General features: G+C 33.7%; 1 protein-coding gene across 1 annotated transcript; it reads right to left on the bottom strand.

Moving 5' to 3' along the window:
* Nucleotides 1–3,519: 3,519 nt before the first annotated feature.
* On the bottom strand, nucleotides 3,520–8,466 carry LOC143615516 (putative ADP,ATP carrier protein At5g56450). Its single transcript, XM_077088624.1, has 2 exons — nucleotides 7,964–8,466; nucleotides 3,520–4,588 (listed from the first exon to the last, which is right to left on the bottom strand). The coding sequence occupies exons 1-2, from the start codon at nucleotides 8,330–8,332 to the stop codon at nucleotides 3,953–3,955; spliced, it is 1,005 nt and encodes a 334-aa protein (XP_076944739.1). The 5' UTR covers nucleotides 8,333–8,466; the 3' UTR covers nucleotides 3,520–3,952.
* Between the last annotated feature and the right edge of the window lie 6,663 nt (nucleotides 8,467–15,129).

Raw genomic sequence — 15,129 nt, 5'->3', positions numbered from 1 at the left:
TTTTTACACATGACATTATAATATTAGATTTTTAGCAGATGATCATTCGCAAGTAAACATTTTTATCATCTGTTTTTAATTTTATAATAATAAACACGATCTTTAATTACAATCCATATATTATTAACCGACCAAATATTTTAAACACGACCCATTATTTTCCGCTTTTGCTTTATGACTAATTCCTCTCCACTACATATTGCTACTAGCCGGCAGACTTCGTTAACGACAAATTAGCGATGCTATTGCTTTGCTTTGCTTTATTTCTCACTAACACACGAGGTATAGTGAATCTAACAAGGAACAAAAGAAAGATGATGACGTCATAAACAGAGGAATCTAATAATGAATCTTTTAAGGTGTTGTGGAAATAATGATGCAAAGCAAAATGGATCCAAGTTCCTTAATGGGGTGGTTTGGTCTACGTCACCCATAAAGATTAAAGACAACACCCTTTTAGCATTGTGCCATATTCTTTATTGGTCACCTAGGAAACAAATATATGTAGTTACTATGTATGAAAACTGTTGGAATGCTACATGTATGTCCCGGCGACAGTGTATTTGAAAAGGTGATTAACAAGCGTACCATAACAATTCATAGGTAAATCCTGATGGGATTATACCAATACACACACATGTATAGTATGACTGGTTTTAAAGAATCGACGTTTAGTGGATACAATGTAGGTTTAAGCCTCTAGCAATTAAAAAGTTTCCAGGACTTGTAACATAATACATATGTGTTGAAATCAAGTTGGACACGACTCACGGGCACCTTATCTGAAAATAAAAGTTCATCCACTGATAAGTGTAACTAGACGTTTGGTTGTGAAGGTCATAATCTTAAATCTTTAGGTATTATAATTTTACAATTTTATTACAGAAAATGCGTTAGTGTCATGTAGAATTGTAATCTTGATATGGTTTGATCTTGATACTTGATAAGCTTAAACTAACTAATTCAAAAACTTTGAGTTAATTTTGTTAAAACAAAGTAAAAGCCATATAATTAGCTTAACCAGAAAAAACGGTACATTAAAGTATTTGACTTTAACATCTCAAATCCTTATGACTAGCAATGCACTTTTTATGTGATGTTATTACCTTTTTTTTAATGTATACTACAATTAGATCTTTATACTACAACTGATCCCGGACTTACTCGATGTTAGTAACCTAAGGCTATGTGTAGTGGAGGGGCTACAAATTGGGGCGTTTTGCGCCATGTGGCGCCTAGTCAGCAAAGAGTGAGTTTTTGTTTTTGGGGTGTAATGGTGTAGGGGCTACAAATAGTAATAATATATATGTATATATATATCTTACACACACACATATATAATAATAATATAAACAAACAAAACACACTGATATGCAGGGCGAGAACAACCCCCCCCCCCCCAAAATCGCCCCCATCGCCTGGATTTGCCGCCACATTACGCATAGCCATGTAACTCCATAACGTTTAATCTTTATGTTGTGATTGCATCAAAATATACATCTTCAAGGGATTTTCAAGGGAAAAGCAACATCACTTGAAGGAAACAAAATGAATGTGATGTTGGGTGTGAATCTAGTTGACTATAATGTAACACAATAGTAAATTGGATTGTATGCTAGTATCATCTATCATTTAGTGATGAATTGCATGTCTTCACCAAAATGATTCCAGTTAATGAATACCTTTTATAACACAATAGTAAATTGGATTATATACTGTTCTACATTTGCTTATATTTTTATTATAAAATATCAGTTGCATCTTATGATGTGAGGAATCTAAAAGTTGAATCTTATAAAGCGCATTATTGAGGAAATAACAAAGTTGGGAAAGTGCAAAGCAAAATGGATCCAAGTTCTTTAATGAATCAATGGGCTTGTTTAGTGCACGATTTGTGTTCACTTGTTCCACGTCACCTAGGCAGCCCCTTTTTTGTAATAGGATTCCATATTCACTTAGAGCATCTTCAATGGAGAGTTCGGCAAGCGTCCGAATCCCACCTAGAGCTTCGTTGGAAGAGAGAGAGAGAGAGAGAGAGAAGTGTCATGCAGTGCGGACGGTTGTTGTGAGGAGAATTGGGAAAGAAGAGACAGAAGGGGATGATGCGACAAAAGAGGTGGTGTCTGACGTTGAGCTAGACGGAGGGAGACGACAACATCATTGAAGATACTCTTAACATTACTTTGTAAAATGTTTTGATAAGTTGGCGTAACTCGAATATTAAATAACTACGTTATTAGTAAATAAAGGGTACAATAAATATAAATAACATATGACATAATATTTTATATGTTGCAATATCCTCTAACTCCATGCTTGTTGTATCTTTTTTACTTCATTCTTTAATATCCAATGAGATGTTTTTGTTACGATGTAAGAAAGCCGAATATAAGCTAATCTCTTTAGTAAGCACCGTACCAATTATGGATGGTCAGTACTAGTATCACTGGAAATACCAAAATCAAAATCGATGAAAACAAATACTGGCAGCGTTACCGTTAGTTTTTAGTTGGTACCAATATTCAACAAAAGAATCTCATCCCTAGGACAATGTCACAATGTAGTATCTTAACAAATCTAGAACCATCAATAACAAACCATCAACTTATAAACAACATGTAACAATATCGTTTCAGATGGAGGACCATAGCATGCCACTATATTGTACGAGACATCTTAGTTGTATGATCATAATAACATCCTTGCACTTTATTTTCACACATTCAATACGCATGCTTATTTTCATGTCGTAGCTTGGACCTTATCTTTGTGACAAGACTAATTTTGGAGCATGCTATTGGAGCTTGAGAAGCTTAACATAATTAAGTCACTGTTGATCTCTTGAAGCTACAAATATGTAATATGTAATGATTGATTTTGTAACATAAATCATAACTTGTAAAAACCCAAAGACACATCCTCCCCCCCCCCCCCCCTTTTTTTTTAATGACCACAATGTATTATATTCAAAGACACGGGCCAAATGGCCAATCATCAAGCCTGTAGAAGGGTAGACACAATGGTTTATTTAGTTGGTGACCATAAGAAAGATATTAATGTCATATTTTCTCTTTATGTATATATAGTTCCAATAAATAATTTATGCAACTTAAGTCATTTCAGTTATAGCTTTATTTATTTTTCTGAAATGCACTAACATTTCACTTTCTAAAATATATCACTACCACTCAACAAAAAGAAACATAATTATTAATTGGTTTTGTGTCAAATGTTTGGTACGATTCCCTCCAATGAATATAATGCTAAAGACCAAAAGCACCTCAATTAACATAAGCAAATATACAACTCCACCAGGAACCTCTAGCCAGGAGTGACTACACCAACAAACTACACAAAAAATCTAAAAAAGACATAGAATCAATATTAAATTATAACAAATATTAATTTAAAACCTTTTATTTTATAAAATACACATTATTTCATTTTCCTTTATTATAAATTAAATTAGATTATTAGTTCAAGCTGATGGTTAACCAAACTATCTTTTCCAAGCAATAACCGACAAACGATAATGAAAACCCAAAATATAAAATATCAAACATGTGTTGAGGTTATTTACAGCAACAAATTGTGAACCGAGCGAACATGCTCGCCCGTAATCTAACAAACTAACAAACTATATAGCTTCCGATCGCAGTACAATTTCTTTCCAAATAAATGAAAATAACGAGTCCAATTAGAAAGTTCTACGAATGGCATAGCTTATTAACTGTTGCAAATTTGCAATACTTTCCAACAACCTTAAACCGAAAAAAAAAAAGAAAAAAACTTATCGATCTCCACATATTTCGGCTCCAACTCTATAGTTACTCGTTAACAAAATCTCCAAAGTTGTTGGCACCAACAAAACATGTGTATGATTTCACTTCACCTACTGTTGTTTTCTGTATTTGTTGCCTATAATCCTACTACCTACTCTGTCCTACAAACATTATGATCCACTCCAACCCATAAACTTTTTCACCTCATCATACAAAACCAAGATCGCTGCAGCACCCGTACTCCTAAACATATTCGAGAGGGCCCCACGATAAAACGACCTGAACCCCTCCGTTTTGTAAATCACTTTCCAGCAATCCAATGTGCTGCTATACATGGGCCGGTCAATACCCGACTGCATCATCATTCGTCTCCTGACCGTATCCATAGGATATGAAAACAATCCAGCTGAAGTTGTAACTGCTTGAGCTACAATCCACCGCTTCCATAATGCCACGTCAGACGGTGGACCGTTTGACATTTTTTCTTTTATTGTGTCGAACCCGCCAAAATAAAGGCCTCGATGGATCACCATTCCTTGTAGGGACGCCGGGAGGCCTTTGTAGACCCCACGGATCCCGTTTTTCGCCCAGATGGTGGCGAGGAAGTGACGGATGCCTTGGAATTGGCGGGAGTCGGTTTTCCCGAGGTCGGCTGCGAGACGGGTGTGTGCGATGTCTAGAGGATAGATTAAGACTAGCGTGGTGCACCCGGCTGCAGCCCCGGCTATGAAGTTGGCAGATGGTCCGGATATGAAAGTCGACTGTTGTGAGTTGTTGCCACCTCGCAAGATGCTTTTGTAAAGATCCTGCAGGATGTAGATATTTATAATTAAATAAACGGTTTTATTAAAATGTAATGTGAAATTATCTGATTAACCTAATTTGGTCATTTTGTAATGTGAAAGCCCGTTCTAGTATAGCTTAAGTTATTACCATATTATGATTATTCAGCGTTACATAATTACATTCAAACACACATCCAAACACCTATTAAAGACTTATTTTGTTTCCAATTAGAATACCATTAAAGAAGTCAGATTACTTCATGTGTTTTAAACGTTAACAAATATTCCCAAATATACATATAATCTGATAGATAAACTCAATTAGCATATAATAAATTTTCATTCTAATATCCACTGCTGGTACTATAATTCATGAAAAAAGAGATCTTACAGCTCCATATAAATAAACAGATTTATCAAAAATGTCACATATATCTTTAAAGATTCCCCAAACGAACTTCACCGAAAACATAACTATTCTACTTAGCACTGACATATATTTCTTTATCCTGCTTGATCATTATCACACAGTGCTTAAGTGAACCTCTACACTTTGATTAGTAACAGTAATTGTTGAATAAAAGATACTTACGGGGAATCTTGAGTTATTTTTTGAGTAATGCTATCAATGGTACAATGAAACTAGAGATATAGAAAGCAACTATAATATAGTAACAGCATTTTTAATTGTCATACGCTAAGCAGTTAATACGGAAAATAATCGGATATCAGTCAAGGACCGATATTTGAGATATCGGTTATCACGGTGAGATATCGATGGGATATCGGTAATTTTAATATCATGTAAAATTCATATATATAGCAATTTAACACTAATAATTCAGTATACTCTTCTACCATTAACAAATTAACCTTTTGCAACTTGCAAAACACTAACAACCGTAGCAAGTAGGAACTAATTAAGACTTAAAACACATTGAACACTAAAAATTGATAATTAAGACTTAAAACGGGAATATCGGTGATATATCGGTCCAATATCGCCGATATTATCGGTACCGATATTCTGACAGATATTTTACCAAGGGACCGATAACTGATATATCGGTGATATCGGCTGCATAGGTCATACGTGTACATAATTCAAGGATGGTCATACTCTGTATACGTAAATGGCTCATTTATGCTTCCGGTTAATCCCAGATTTGGTGATTAAGCACTTAAACACTATTTAGTCAACACTATCACAAACTTCTCTATGCCTCTGTGGATTCCATCACTATGGCATATTCAACTTGAATGCTATGTTATAAAATGAAAAAGAAAAAAACGCCCTTAAAGTTAGAAAACTCGTCCCCTCTCTGTAAGAATCTATCAAGAATGGTCCTTATATCTTAACCGATAAAACTACCCATAACAATGCCAACTAGTCTAGCATATACACTCAATTTTGATTCGTAGATCCACTACCTAGTACAAAGATAGAACCAATAAAAAAAACTTCACACCTCCATACAGATGTCGTTAAAATATAGCTAGTCAAGCAGATTTACCAAAATACCCCGTATTTCCGTAGTGATTCACCAACTAACTTCACCTAGAACACACGCTTTATCATCTTGCTTGATCATTATTACACAGTGCTTAAGTAACCCTCACCACTTTGATTAGTAACTAATTGTTGAATAAAAGATACTTAAAGCTTGAGTGTTTTTTGAGTAACTTTATCAACGGTACACTGAAACTACACATTTAGAAAGTAATACCATTTAAAGAGCAAAGATGGTCATACTATGCGTATGTGAATGGCCCGTTTATGCTTTCAGTTCAGTTAATCCCATTTTTGGCGACTAAACTCTTTAACACCTTTTTAAGTAAACATTATCACATAAACTTCTCAATAGATTCTACCACTATGAGAAAATTCACTTAAATGCTATGCTAGAAAAAGTAAAAAAAAAAAAAAAACAGAGGGAGAAAGAAAAAAAGCTTCATAGTTAGGAAACTCGTCTCTCTCTTGATAGATACTTACCATACCTGCTTATTAATAATCTTGAAGAGCTTGTCAGTTAACAATGATTAATAAGAGAAGTAAGTCAATAAATATTCCTAAAGTGAGTTGTATCCAGCAATAATCTTTATCTTCACCATTCACCAAGCATATAACAGTAGCACGTGAAAAACTCTATATCATAACAAAACAGCCAGAACACAGTGTGTTTCAACTTTCAACCAGTGTATTCATTTCTAGAAAATCCTAATGACACACTAAATACCGAAAACGCAAACTAAAATGGCCACGTAAACTACATCTAGTTCTTAGAGAGAAAAGACGGTCATACTCTGCATAAGTTAATGGCCCGTTTACGTTTTTTATAATCCCATTTTTGGTGATTAATGATTAAGCTCATTAACATTCTTCTAAGTCTGCATCATCATATAAACTTCTCTATATCTTCCACCACTATGGAAAAATTCATTTAAATGCTACGCTAAAAAGAGTAAATAAAAAAAGCCTTCAAAATTTGAATACTCGTCTCCCCTTGACAGACACTTATCTTACCCGAGTATTATAAATCTCAAATTCAATGAGTTTTGTCATTTAACAATCACTTCCTAAAGTGATTTATGTTCACCAGTAATCTTCATCTTCACCAGCTGACAGCCGTAACGTGAAAACTCCATATCATGACAAAAACAACCAGAATAAACCGCATTTCAACCGATGTATCCATTTCCAGAAAATCCTAATGACACACTAAATACCAAAAATGCAAACTAAAATGCCCATTTAAACCACACCTAGTTCTTACATATTTTCACTTAATTCCTTAAGAACCTCAACCGTAACTACCCTGTTTATCATCTCGGTTTTAAGCACTACTACTACTGCCTTTCCTAACACTTGAGTTATTGTTCATTTATCACACACCAAAGAACGCCCAATCCCAAATAAGAAACAAACCCAATTCATGTTTCCATACACAAAATTCGTTGAGCGAATAAGTCTAAAACAATCACATTCTACACAAAACTTCAATCTCGGGGATCAATTATCAGGTTGCAGCTTTCTTTCAAACTTCTGATTGCCTAGTCCATACTGTTCATACATATACTAGCCCTGGATATCAAAAATCACTTTAAAAAAAACAAAATCTACAGTAAATAAAAGAACTTTAACCACAATCCCGTATGCAAGAAACAAAAACTCAACAAAAAAATGCTACCTTGAGCGAAAAATTAAGCGCAACAGACGGATAATACCGAAGAACACCACTCCTCTATTTATCATCTCGGTTCTAAGCTACTACTACAACCTTTCCAAACATTCGAGTTAGTTACCATTCACTTATCATCAAACAATACACACTCCCTAATAATAATATACATCAAAACCATTTGATAAAAATCAAAACTTTAACGAAAAGGGTATACCTTGAGCGAAAAATTAAGCGCAACAGATGGATAATAACGAAGAACACTGCTCCCATTACCCCTCCAAAGCGACAAAACCCCTTCTTCCTTAACCGTACGAACAATGCAATCGATCATACCATTAAATCTCCGATGACTGCCAGCAACAATGGCGATATTACTCTCTTGGGTCTGCAAGAGCAGCTTGGTTCTCTCAATTGGAGCCACGACGGTGTGCACAATCCCACCCATGATCGCACCAGCCATTAGATCTCTTGGGAAATTGGTTAACCAGTAGGATGAGTGAGAGTGCATCATTACCATTTCTGAATTTGAATTTGGGGGTTTTGAATTTGAATTTGATCCACCACCATCATCTTCCACCGCCATCGCCGCCGCCGAAACGAAACCCTGTGTTAGATTAGATTAGATTCTTGGAATTGATTCCACAATTGTTTGTACGATTGATTGATCGATGTTTAATAATAATTAACGATATATGATTCGTTGTTGTTTATCAAGTGTGTTTTGAGTATTGATTTTATTTCTTTAGTTGTGTTTTACCACTCATCCATCCCAAACTTTCCGTCTTTATGTTATCCATATTTATTGTATTAAATAATTATTATTACTATTATTATTATTATTATTATTATTATTATTATTGGGTAGTGTATAAAGTTTTCTAATTTGTTTATGGGTTATTTAATTGCTATAAAAGAAGTAAGAAAATCCCTCAATTGTGACATACTAGTAACAATAATACTAATAGGCTTAGGTTATTTGATGGATACTTAACTTGTGATATTTTGAATGGATATTGGTAATGAAAGTTTTGAGTTAGGTCTTGCGATGTTATCAGTTCGAATCCCGAGTTTATCCGGGTTTTTTCTCACCGTATGTTACGCTAGATAGTTCTGCTCTTGTGGTGGCACAACGAATGTCCGACGGTATGGTTTCCCGGGAGAATGCCAATGCCAAACTCTGAAAGCCAGCGTGAACCCGGTTAAGAAAACATAGTCTGACCAGAGTGGGGCAATTGGGCTCTCCAAATTGGAGAGTGCGGTGGCTTAACACATCAGGGTGATGATGGGAGACTAGGCGAGTATGTGGCGTTCACTAATTGGATCATTGAAATGAACGGATTTTATCTCAACGCACTGTTTTGCATTCGGGCGAGTGTTAATGAACATTGGCCTTAGGTAAGGGTTTTCTCTGGATTGAAATACGAGTGTATCCGATGTGATGAATTTAACCCGTAACTTATTTGAATGATTCGTTGACTGTTAGAAAACAATGTATAAAATTTCCCGAATTTTATTTATGGTTATTTAAGTGCTATAAAAGAAGTAAGAAAAAAGTTAAATACATAAACGTAGATATCATTTCCTCCACAATTTTATGCTATGAATACCTTTATATTACATTGTTTTTTATATTCTTATTAGCGTTACATCTTTTTATCATCTTTTATGTCTAACCATCAATTTTTATTGTTGACGAGTTTCTACCACAATCGTTGTCTGTCATCTCTCTTCCTCCATCTTCCACCGTCCTCTTTTGACACCCAGGATTCACCACTAGAGCAACAAGAATTTAAAAGGGTGAGAGTGAGATTAATTCCTTTTATATAACTTAGTTTATTGTTTGGAAGCAATATTTTGATTTAACGAATTTGAGGGAAAGTATCAAATCTCAATTTTATTCGTTCACTGTCAGATCATGTTGTCATTTAATTTCAAATTTCATTTCTAGGGAATTTTAGCTATTGGAAATGTTAGGATTTATATTCTATTTTCATTGAACCGTAGTAAACCAAAAATCCCCTATAGCGCCATTCGTCCTTTAGGTTCATAACTGGTTTCGATTTTCCTCATTAACCTTCAATATTAAATTCAGTTATATGCCTTGTACATATGACAATTTAGTCTTGTACACTTTTAACAAAAAACTAAATTTTCTTACAAAATTAGATATTAAAAGCGGGAATCGTCTCTCTCTACTCTCATTTTCTCTTCATTTAAAGGTTAAATAATTAAATCGTCCTCGTGTGTTAAATTTAAACACTTAAATCTAACGTTCATTAGACCAAAGAGAGAATGATTGACATCACACATATATAAAAGATGATAGTTTTTTAAGTTTTAAAAACGAGATTCAATTATAATATAAAACTGAAGTAAGAAAGGTATAGTTTACTTTATTATTATTATTATTATTATTATTATTATTATTATTATTATTATTATTTAATTTCAATTACATATAATAATCTCTTACGTCACTATGAATTTTTAAATAACCAAAAGGTCAAAATGAAGTACAAATAAAATAACACACAAAAAAACAATCTCATACTCAATTACTCATGACCTAGCTAATTCTATATAAAAAAGGTATCATTTTTTATTCTTGATACCTTCAACCATTTGTATGATCATGCCTTGTAAAAAAGGAAGAAGGAATACTATATAAAATAGAAGATCTTGTATGATTTAAAGATACAAGGAAGTTAAAGTTTATTTTCTCTGGACCATTCTTTTTTAATCCTTTAGCTTTACTTAAACTTAATTTTGTTTTGATGTAGCTTTCCTTTAATGTAGTTTTGATGTATAGATATTAAATGAGTGTATTAAGTATTTTCAAGAGGGTTTTCACTATCTTATCTTGTCTCTTTGCTTTTATTCCTTTTTATGATACGCTATTAGTCTTTCATAACTTATCGTTATTAATAGTTTACTACTATTATTATCAGTATCAGCATCAGTAATTTTTAGTTCTCTTGTTGTTTTGGTTTCCTTAGCAATACTTTATGTTACATAGATTACTATACGTTATAAAAAACTTATGAAGCAGGGGATCTCAACGAGAATGACCTTTCTATCTTTAAAGATAGAGGAAAGACTCATCCCACTCTCCTAAACCCTACTATAACTTTGCTATGAGTGTGATTTTATCAGTACTTACGATTATTAAGTATTTTTAGAGCTAACTCCGGTAAATAAATTCACACAAAAATTCACTCGTGTTTATAAAATACATTTGAATGAGTAAAAGAGCCGTATCACCAACTAATATGTCAAAACACACCAACTCACTAGTAAAATAAACGACGGTGTTAGATTAGTTGAATTGTTGGTGATTGTAGATAGAGGTGCACAAAAAACCCGAACCCGGAACCGGACCCGAAATAAATACTCGGAACCGGTTTTTCTAATACCCGGGTTTTTAAAACCCGAACCCGACCCTACCCGGATAGAGTATGCATTTTAGCACTAAAACCCGAACCCGATGTATACCCGAAAAATACCTTAAAAATACCCGAATAATACCCCTAAAAAGTGTAAACTTTTAAAAAATCCAATCTATAAAAAAAATACCGGAAAAAACCCGAAAAAACCCGTAAATAGAGTTTTTTCAATACCCGATAATAGGGTATTCAAATACCCGGTTTTAGAATACCCGGTTCTATACCCGACCCGAACCCGATGCATAGGGTATGATTTTTAGAGACAATACCCGACCCGAACCCTACCCGATTATTACCAATACCCGGTCATACCTGAACCCGGTTCTATACCTGAACCCGGGTATTTAGAAAACCCGATTTGTGCACCTCTAATTGTAGACTTGTAGTGTCAAGTGTGACTTGTCATCTAGCTAAGGGGCGGCCCAATGGGCTTAGCCCTAAATCAAATTGATTTTCACAGCCTACATCAGAAATTATTTCTTAATATATGACAATGTTACATTTAATGGATGTTTATATTCACGTTGATCAATGTTTATTTGTGTATGGATTAAGTTGGTTTTCTTTTCATGTCTTGTGTAACCAACTTAGATTTAAGCATATCTTAATGTGGAAGTGTGATTTAAGCTTTGTAACATTCTTACAGCACCTATGAATGCCAAGTCGTTAAAAAGGAAGTGATTTTTATATTCTTATAAGTAAATTTAATTTTGTTATATAGGATTTCAAGCATTTGAGGAATGTCTTCAATGCTAACCAATTTGCCTGAGCTTTAATTCATTTTTAATGTATCACGTGAACCCATTACTCATGAACTATTGATCCCACTAGGCCACTAGTCATGTTAATCTGAAATAGAAAAAGTATTTTGTTGAAGTTTCGGGTTATGGGTTTTCACAGTTCAACTTGTGAAAACCAGCTAATTTGTTGCAAATATTCAGAAAGTGGTAGCTTCTTTTATTACATATGATATTATATATTACGTGTAAAGATGGTTTGTAAAGTTTTATTTTTTATTTTTTTACGTTTTATCTTGTGAAGTTAACAGGAATTTAAAAACTATACATGAGACGTTTATGAATTCATAATAAATATTATTGACGGCCCACATTTGGAGTTCCTTAATTATATGGTTGCCCTAGTGAAACTATGTTAGGTTATGGAGATTTATCTGGAGAACAAATGAGAAATCATAATAAATATTGACAGTGACGAAATCAAGAATTTTTTCCAATGAATTCGAGATTTTTCAGTGCTTAGATTTTTTCCGGCATTAAAATTTTCGGGCTGGGGCGGGTTGAGTCGGATAAATAGAATGCAACATAATTGTTTTTTACGCGTTTTCATGTTTTAAAAATAATTCTTAACACTTTCAATCACGATTTTAAAAAGGAATTTATTTTCAATATAACAAATGCAAACATCATTTATATAATCGTCACAAAAAAAACTAACCTTTCTTTTTGAACTTATATAGGATTTGATTATTTTTTTTTATTTTTTTTGTGTTAATCATTTCATTTTATATATAACACAAACCGAGCTACATCTGGATAATGGGTAAGCGAACAACAAAAAGTTAAGGGACTTTTACATTAAAAGAGACTCTACCAAATAGAAATAATATTACTCAAACCTAAAAATTCATTACCATATAATAAATTTGTTTACCATCATCAAAAGAATTTAAATCGTTTTGAAGTACAATTTACTCATTAAACTAAATGAAAATAACAATAGTAAATATATATTATCTTGCACTTTTAAAGTATTTCGTTGGGCTTAAAGCCCAACACACATTTAAGTTTTAACCATAAATAAAAGATCATGGAATAAGAATACAACAATAGTCTTTCTTCTTCCCTTTAACAGCACATCACCGGCAAATCCAAAACACAACCAATGAACACTTCTTTTCTACTTCTTTCACGTTTTCTTTTTCTAATGCGTTCGTTCACTGAAATAGAATGGGTTCGCTGCTCGTTAATTCGGTACTATAGCTACATATAAAACCAAAAAAAGACCGGGTTTGGACGAACCCGGTGACCATGTTGTACCTCCGCACTGAATATTTATATGAGTTAGAAAGTGTAAAGTACACATCAATCAACGTTGTTATGGCTCGTTACTAATATTCTACATGAACTTTGTACCATGAAGGGGTTTCAAGGGGCACTGTCTATTGGCGGGTCCGTGGCAGCACCTAGATACGGTTAAGGGGCTAAGTTGAAGGAATGTAGCCATTAAGCAAGAGCTCTTTGAGTGTTTAATTTAGTTAATTTTGTTTTGTTTTTTCCATTATAAATAAACTCACACATTATATTATTTTCCTACACGCCATTCTACGACCGTTTTTGCTCTTTTATATTTCTATCCAGATTTTACATTTTTCCACACCCAGATAGTTATTATGTATTTTTTAAATGAAATTTATGCACTTTATTTAATTTTATGTTTTTAATTTTAAAATTATAATTTGCTAGTATTTTTTAATTGATAATTAAATGATGTTACCACTTAGACCATACGTATTGATGCTCGTTGGGAGCTTCGTTTTGGGCAAAACAAGGCACACACCGCTTCTCCCTAGTTGTGATGCTCATTTTGGGTTATAGAACGGTGGTTTGTGAGAGATAAGGAAGAAATGGTAATGATTGCAAGGGGGGTTTTGAGGCTTTACTACGTCACTTTTTGTGACACTTGTCATTGCAAAATGAACTGCGGCAATATTCTTTTCTTGGGTACCATACCCGATTAAGGGTACTTGCTTGGTTACACCCCCAAGCTGCCATAACACTATTTAGAAACGTTGCAATGCGTCATCCCAACCATTGTGATGATTCAATATCTATATAATGAATCATATGGTCTAATTTCATCATTTGATAACGCTTTGAATTTCACATAAAAGAATTTCTCGTTCTTTGTAACAGTACATTATGTCATATCCAATTATTTATTTCATTATACACTATTCAGAAAGCTATCCAGGATAATTTGAGAACATGAAACCTATATGAATACTCCTACAAATAGAAAATTTATCCGGCTATACCATTTACGTTTAAGTATTACCCCGCCAAGTTTTTAAGATGATACTACAAATTAAAAGATCTGAAACTTGTCCGAATTAACCATATGAAATAAATGTTGTAACATGTATATTATTAGTTAGTTAGTAAAAGTTAATTAGACCAAAGATAGACATAACATACGTTATTGAAAAAAACACATGCCCACGATTGCCAAATGCAACATTCCTAGACAACATCAATCTTTGGTTTCATCACCATATAAAAACACACATTAAAACTGCCGGCCCAAAATACACGTCTTTGTCTGCACCTACCAATTATCTAGAGCATCCTCCCTCCTTAAATAACTCAAACTAATTATACTAGAATCATAGTACAAGTTATACACAAACTAACATAACTGAAATGCAAAGTGGTCGTGAGCGACGGATCTTCTTTTGTTCCAAGAGATAGATAATTCATCTACTTTTGTAATCTTTGTTAACTAACTGTTGTGATTGTAACGAAGGTTGAAGACGCCACCCGCCACACCACTCTTTCCATCCATAGAGATGGAAACAGAAAACGCACATGAACTCGTGGTTCAACGTGAATTGCCAGTCACCCAACCACTTTCGCGGGTATGTACATGTAACAAACTAATAACTTGTATATGCTTCTTCTAACGTGTAACGTTATTATAACCATATGTGGCAATCTCGACCTATATACTTATCAACGGGTTCGTTGGGCTTAGTTTTAACTTTGACTAGTTAAACCAAAAAAATTTACGGAACACGTCAAGATAAGATAAAAGTCCTCCAAAGTTTATTTTTCATGCATACAGCCTTCTAAATCATTTTTAATGGAAGATTATTAGTACCGAATGCTTTTGAGAAGATCGATCATCTCAGCAATAGTTG

This window comes from Bidens hawaiensis, unplaced genomic scaffold (genome assembly GCF_021521415.1).
Source record: "Bidens hawaiensis isolate Kalapana, Puna unplaced genomic scaffold, B.hawaiensis_p1.1 tig00043463_1, whole genome shotgun sequence".
Lineage (NCBI taxonomy): Eukaryota > Viridiplantae > Streptophyta > Magnoliopsida > Asterales > Asteraceae > Bidens > Bidens hawaiensis.
Note: the sequence above shows the minus strand (reverse complement) of the source record. Positions and strands in the feature narration are given on the sequence as shown.

Bases quoted from the DNA above. Each gene is read 5' to 3' on its own strand.
- LOC143615516 (XM_077088624.1), bottom strand. From the start codon at position 8,332: ATGGCGGTGGAAGATGATGGTGGTGGATCAAATTCAAATTCAAAACCC. The intron at 4,589-7,963 runs GTATACCCTTTT...TACATCCTGCAG, and splicing joins CGCTTAATTTTTCGCTCAAG to GATCTTTACAAAAGCATCTT.